Source organism: Camelus bactrianus, chromosome 15, assembly GCF_048773025.1.
Source record: "Camelus bactrianus isolate YW-2024 breed Bactrian camel chromosome 15, ASM4877302v1, whole genome shotgun sequence".
NCBI classification, from domain to species: Eukaryota; Metazoa; Chordata; class Mammalia; order Artiodactyla; family Camelidae; genus Camelus; species Camelus bactrianus.
The window spans coordinates 63,235,317-63,242,489 of record NC_133553.1 but is presented as its reverse complement, the minus strand read 5'-3'; the positions used below and the strand labels follow the sequence as shown (position 1 = coordinate 63,242,489).

Genomic DNA, 7,173 nt, shown 5'->3' with positions numbered 1-7,173 from the left:
TCTTATTTCCATTCCGTGGGTGGAAGGATTCAACAAGCAGGGCAGGGATGAAAAAGCACTGAGTGGGTGCCCAACTCAGGTCCTTAGGGTGGACTTTACCATCAGGGGAGGTTTAGGAATTTTAGATACTGATGACCACAAGCCGTTTGTGCAGAACAAGCATCATGCAATATTTTTAAGGGGTGGAAATTGAAATCTCAAGAGTGACATAGAGCAAATAAGAGGGAATATTTACAGAGTGGCCAAGTGGCAAATTTTCACTACTGAGTAATGAACTTTACTGATACCAGGTTATGTGGTTGGGTCTCAGCCTCGATAAAGGAGTTTGCTGGGGTGTGTCAACACTCTGGACATGGCCTTTTCCAAAGCGATCATTCTGGAAAGAGATTTCCACACCTTAAAGCCAGTATAAAGGGGAGAAGTTGCACTGGGCAGCCTCACTCGCTCCAGATGCTTCTTCCTTTCAGGCAAAATGAAAATCCTTGTGAGTATTTCTTTTTGCTTCTTTATACTCTTAGGGTGGCTGCTTGCAGAGAACACTCATATCCCATATGCCTCGGCTCTGAGGGGTCTCAGACGAACTTTGTGCTTCCAAGCTTTGGGGATGGAATTAATGATGTTGCCGGCAGAAATAGTGTGGACTATTAAGTCTTTATTTATTTGTCCATTGTCTGTTTTTTTTTTTTTGAGATATTTACTAAAAAGTACAAAGAAAAAAATTGGAAATATCTAGAGAATTTTAATCTGTAATATTTTAATAATAATAATTCCTTACCATGAACTTTGGAGGGAATGTAGGCATTTTAGGACAACAACATTTACTATTTAAAAGAGAAGTGGTATTTTTAAAATAATAATAGTAATGTCAATAATAATAATAGCAGCTGTTGTTTCCCAAGTGTGTCCTAGGCCTTATGCTAAACATTGTACATGAATCACTTCATCCATTCACTTCAAGTACGCTATGAGCTGAGTAGTAATTGCCCCATTCTACAGGCAAAGAGACTGAGGAACAAAGGAATGTGATTTCCCCAAGCCTGCAAATGTGGGATTTAGGCTTGAAATGTACTCATCTTAGACTCCACTCATGGGAGCAATCATGGCAAAGCAATCTGGCCTTGACCACTCCAGCTCAGCCCGGCCAGGATCCCAGTCTCCCGGAGTTCCACATCACAGTGCTCCATGGACAGAGGACCATGTGCTGATCCAGAAAGGACTCCTTCCCGCCTCCCTTACTCTCACTGAGCTGTTGAGGGAGAAAGCAAAATAGGGACCTCCCATGAGGTGTTAAAAGACTGTTAGCTTAAGGAGCTCCCTCTCCCAGGGTCTCTTGATCTTCCAAGAGGATACCTAACCCTGAAACACAAACCTGTAACCAGAGTGTTTAATCATGGTGTGTGTGGGGGGGGGTTATTTAGGGGCAGGGGACACTTCTGAGTTCTAATTGTACTGCTATGGTGGGCAGCCCTCCCTGTTCACCTACCTGTTCAAATCTCTGTACTAGGCTCATTAAGTAGAATACATAGGCGTGTGAGAGATTACCAGAGCCGTCTGGGAGTCTGGGTTGTCCCTGCGAGAGTAGGCAGGTTGGATATCTGCACACAGGTCCTGCTTAGATGCTCCACAGACACCAGGAGAGAAATATTATCGGCAAGATGGAAAGTAAGTAAGAAAGTCCCACTGACAGAGCCTAAAGCTATCTGTCTTCTGCAGACCTCCCCCGTCAGCAGTTTCAGTGAGCGTGCAGTGTACTGTGATGTCCAGACAACAGAGCACAGAACCGAGTAAGACTCACATAACTGCGGTGTCAGAAGTGCCACAGTGTCAGTCTTACAATCTGCTGGCCTGACACTGATCTGACAGTGTCACGGAGGAGAATGTGGAGGTTTTCCTTGATGTCAGCTTCAAAAGTTAGTCATGCCCTGAAGCACCTGCTTTTCATAGTTTTCTCTAGGACTTTTCCCGTTGTGTCTCGATCACCCATGAATCCACCTTAAATCAGTTTTACTCTCTCAAATGTTTTAAAATCAGAAAACACAACTTGACTCCTGTAATCCAAAGCCAGTGTGAATAACACCAGGGTATTTCCCATAGTTAAAGGAGTCCTTGCCCACTGCTCACCTCCCCCAGCTTTGTTTCTGGCATAAGAACACATGCTTTCTAGAAGGTTATAATGTTGGGAAGGGTTGGGAATTGGGTAACAAAGGTAGAATCTGTGTCTGAAAAAATAGCATGTCAAAGGAATGCATGTGTGTTTCATAAGTTGGAGATGGACAGTTGATCATCCGTGACTTCCCATCAGTGGCTCTAAGTATATGTTTTCTGAGATACTTGTGCTTGTCCTGTCCAGCGTGACCCCTCACATCCCCACCCTCAATGGCAGCCCCATTGGGAATGGATGTGACCAGTCTGTTTTTCAGGTGATATTTCTGGTGGTGTTGGCCATCTTTGGGACACATGGAAATGAGGTGAGCTGGTTCATTATGGACTTTCTGTCTTGGAGATACTGGGAGAGGAACAAGAAGATCCAAGATAATCTGCAGGACAGTAGGGAGTCCACATGTCCTATTTGGGATGGAATCCCCAGAAATAACCAAGAACAGAAACAATGAAGTTGATTATTTCTTTCTAATCACAATATCTTTAAAAAATGCACTGCTTTAAAATGGGGTCAATCTCATTTCTTGTGTGATGTCTTTGCTTCTCCCGTATGTAGTATAGTGAACTATGAGGAAGACCTTTGCATTCTTATTTTAGCATGGGTTTTTGGTCTTAGATGCCAGTGGAGAGGTTTCAGAGTTCAATTGGAGAGGTTTCAGAGTTCAATCTCATGTTGAAAGCAGTGAAAGTCTTTATTTGCTGGGAAGGTGGTCGTTCAAATGCACATGATTTATGAAAAAAACATTATGTCTTTGTCAATCTAGGTTTATAACATCATCAGCCCAACCAATGATGGTGGCCAAGTTCAGGAGACAATGACAATTGACAACGAAAAAAATACCGCCATCATTAACATCCATGAAGGATCATTGTCCTCTACCACGATTTTTGACTATAAACATGTAAGCAGCAATATTTTATATTCCTTAAGAACGGACTTTTAAAGAGTGGAGGGGTAGTTATTTATTATGCATTTGAATTCCAAGATCAACCCTCACAATTTTTCCAGAATTTCCTTCCTTCTTCTTTTCCCTTTAAATAGTCAAGCAATTGATTAAAAAACAAACAAACAAAACTATTTCTAGTAAACAATGTGATGAGAGACTGGAAACATACAAATTTGCTTGCCCTTTCCATGTAGAAAATGTAATATTGTGTCACTGCAGTTGCAGAAGGTGCCTAGAAGGATGACCAAAACCTAAGGCAAGGTTTGGCACATAGGCTCTCGAAAATATTTGTCAAATAAATGAATGAATGAAGTAGGGATTTTAATACAAAAATTATGCAGAAAAAGAACAATCATGAAACAAGCAGTCACAAAATAGCAGAAATCCAGAACAACGATATGCATTTAACCACGCACACAGGATATGCAGAAAATCATACTTCTTCTGTAAGAATGGAAGTATGTTAACTAAAAACATTAAACCAAGTTTCAGTTACCGGTATTAACAATAAGTGTCAGATTATGCTGTATGCCAGAAACTGACACAACATTGTAAACTGATTATACTTCAATAAAAAACAAATGTCTCAGAAAGCTGATTCTGTCCTTTATCACTTATTCATTTGTTAGTTCCCCCTAATGGTGAGCCTGATTTTATCTGTGGGTAGAAGTGGGCTGTAGTCCATCTCACTGGACATTTGAACAGATTTTTCTCCTTTTCTTGTAGAAACCTCCTCCCATGCCTCCACCACGTTGGTGCTGGGAGTTCCACGACACATGTGAAAACACAGAGCCTTAGAAAGACACAATCTTAAAGGAAATTTTGCTGAAATTGTTTTGCAGCAGATGTCAGTTCAGGGAAACCTCAAAAATATCTTTAAATAAAACAAAACTGCACGGTGAGGATTTGATTTAAGCTTCTTCCACCATCTTCAGGCTTGGCCTCAGTCAATTTTTGAATTTTAGCAACTGGCAATTTGTGAGAACTGAAAAACAGGAACTAGAAGGGTTTGTATTATATACAACCTTATAGGCTGTATAATTATTTGGAACTATGTAGAGAAAATGCCACTCTGGATGAAGATTAGATGGCCTTAGGTGCCTTTTGGCTCCAAGGTGCTCACCCATCCATTGCTCTTCCAATTCCCTGCTCCCTACAACCCATCCTCATCCAGCCAGCATCAGTTTGAGGTGGAGAAAGGATGGGGAGACGATGGTAAAGGAGGGGAATATCCATGAAACAGGTATGTATAGGGGGGAGCATAGGCGTGTTGAGGTGAGTGTCTAAACAGAACTTTCTGCAATGATGGAAAAATGGTTCTATGTCTGTGTTGTCCAATAGGGAACTCACTAGCCATTTGCTGCTCCTGAGCACTTAAAACGTGTGACAGAGGAAGTACATTTAACATTTTATTTAATTTGAACTTAAATTTAAAATCACCCCATGTGGCTAGTAACTAACATATTGGGAAGCACAGTTCTACAAAATACTGTATTTACTCCAAATTGTGGAAGAGGCAGAAAATGCAATTCGTAGAGACGGAGAGCTGCTGCTTCTTAATCTTTCAACCCCCCAAACAAGAACAGTGGAGCGCAAACCATGCGTTTGCTCAAATTCAGAGACAGAAATGACAAGTGACGAAGTAAAAAATACCGTGGAAAGGGAGCCGAACGGGCACGAGGGAGGCAGACGGACAGCCGGCCCAGGCGCTCAGTGCGCATGCTCGCGGCTCCCCGCGGCGGCTCCGCGCCCCGAGAACCCGGAGGGGCGGTAACCGCGCTCTTGCTGCTTTAGGGCTACATCGCGACCAGGGTACTCTGCCGAAGGGCCTGCTACATCCTGAAGATGAACCATCAAGCCATCCCTGCTCTGGACCAACTCAAACGGTACATCTTCGAGAGGCAGGTAATTCTGGGGGGACCTTAAGTGTTCCCTGTTTGTGAGCCAGGGAATCGTGGTTTCCACGGAGAAGTGAAGAGGGCAAGGGGGAAGCCCCTCGAATCGTGCCTTACCGTGGATGCGGTACTCGCCACTTACTAAAGCGTTTTCACCTTTACTGGTTTTGAGAGCAGGAATACATCTCTTAGCTTGGTTCTACCGTACAGCCCCCAATAGGAACTTATCAAAAATTGCAGTGTCTTTGTAGAAAGGACTGAATGGCTTCTCTTCTTAGAGCAGGGCTCTGAGAAATAGTGATGGGCAGAAAAATGAGTGAAGTTATGCTAGCTAATGACACAGAGGTGCAAAGAAACATCCGGGTTAGTGAGAAGACCCAAACGCTGCTTGAAACTAGGAACCCGGGGTTGAATTCTTCCTCCGTATCTTCTCATTCGTGTCGCCTTTGGCACCAGACTCAGCCTCTTTGGGTTTCATGGCCACCAGTTGTAAAATAATATTGCTAATACTGAGACTCCTTTACAGACCAAGTGGTCAGAAAGAGATGATGTCTTGAGATCCCTGGCCACCTTTTGTTTAATAATCTGAAAGAGAAAATGTCAGTTTAGAATAAGGTGCACCAGACTATGTCAGGTGATTTCATCCTATCCCACTCTATCGTCCTGATCTAGACTCTGAACAACATGCTCTCCAGCAAATACATCTGGGTCAGGTACAACCCACTGCAGTCTCTGATCACAGATGTGAGCTGGTTCCTGTTTGGCTCGCCCATCAAGCACCTCTGTGAACATGTCCCCTTGTATAAGGGAGAAGTGGTTGAAAAGACACGTGAGTACCAATGAACCATTCCTTCACCAAGTATTTTCCGAAAGCTCCAATGTGCCAGGCACTAGGTGTTGTGCGAGGTACAAATAAACATGACACAGGACTCGATGTGGTTTTAACTTTGGGAATTAAATACCTACCATGTGTGGAAATAGTGCTAAATGTTAGAGTGATACAGAAATTAATAAAACTTTGCTCCCAAAGAGCAAATAGTTTAGAGGAGAGATTGATGAGTTCACATAGAGGATGGAATAAAAAAAGATTCCTGGGTACCAAGGGAAAATCTATTGGATTCTCTCATGTACAGAATGGTAACTCTAGCTGATAACGTGGTCTTGCGTACTTGAAAGCTGCGGAGAGTAGATAGTAAGCATTCTTAGCAAATACACACATAAAAGAGTTACTGATGCTAACTATGTGAGATGATGGATGTGTTACCCTGATCTTTTACAATGTATATGTGTATCAAACCATCCCATCGAACACTTTGAATATATACAAATATATTTGTCCATTATTTCCTCAAAAAATTAAAAAAAATATACTCAGAATCTAGGATAAAACTAGTCCAAGAAAGAGCAGGCAAATGGACTGGCAGATGGGGAATAAAAACCCTGATTCATACAGGTAACATATGTCACTGAGGTCATTACTGGTATTTTTACTCAAAATTTATAAATAGGGCAATGTGGCCAGAGTGAAAGAGAGGCTGGGTCACAGATGGTGAAGACAACAAGAGAAACTCCCCCAGAGTTGTGGGAAGTAGATAAAGAAGAAAAGAATTAGCATGGAATACCTTTCTATTGCCCAGAAAAAAAAATTAGGACATTTTTCTTTTAATAAGGTCATTAATATTTATAAGTAAAGTCACACAGGCATGCATGCCATCAATGCAAATTGTCATGACATCAATCAACTTGAGCCAGACAGCACTCGCAGGAATTGTCAGTCTCATTTAATTCAATTTAATGTATTATTCTTCTTTACAATAAAAGTATAACTAAAATCTTGGGTAACATGAAATTACATGTACAACCCTTAGTCAAGACATTTACAGAAAGGCACTGGTTTGCTTTATTCTAATATGTTTCTTAATTCCCTTTCTTTAAAAAATTTCCCCCTTTTCAGATTATGACAGTGCTAAAGGCTGTGCCAAGGCTGGGCTCCGGAACATCTTTGACATTTCCATCTGCGCAGACCTTCACATTTAAGGCATCAGCCCATGGTCTCATCTTTTCAAAGAAATACGCCGTTGATTTCTAGTCCACAGCCAACTTCATTTCTTTCTCAATTCCCCAACTCACTTTGAGATTCAGTGGTAAAACATAAATACTCTATTTATACA

General features: G+C 41.8%; 1 protein-coding gene across 1 annotated transcript; it reads left to right on the top strand.

The window, feature by feature from the left end:
• Window positions 1-383: 383 nt before the first annotated feature.
• On the top strand, window positions 384-7,173 carry GKN2 (gastrokine 2). The gene is made up of 6 exons (XM_010963755.3): window positions 384-484; window positions 2,421-2,468; window positions 2,925-3,062; window positions 4,902-5,012; window positions 5,675-5,831; window positions 6,957-7,173. Exons 1-6 carry the CDS (start codon window positions 473-475, stop codon window positions 7,037-7,039), a joined length of 549 nt encoding a protein of 182 aa, XP_010962057.1. The 5' UTR covers window positions 384-472; the 3' UTR covers window positions 7,040-7,173.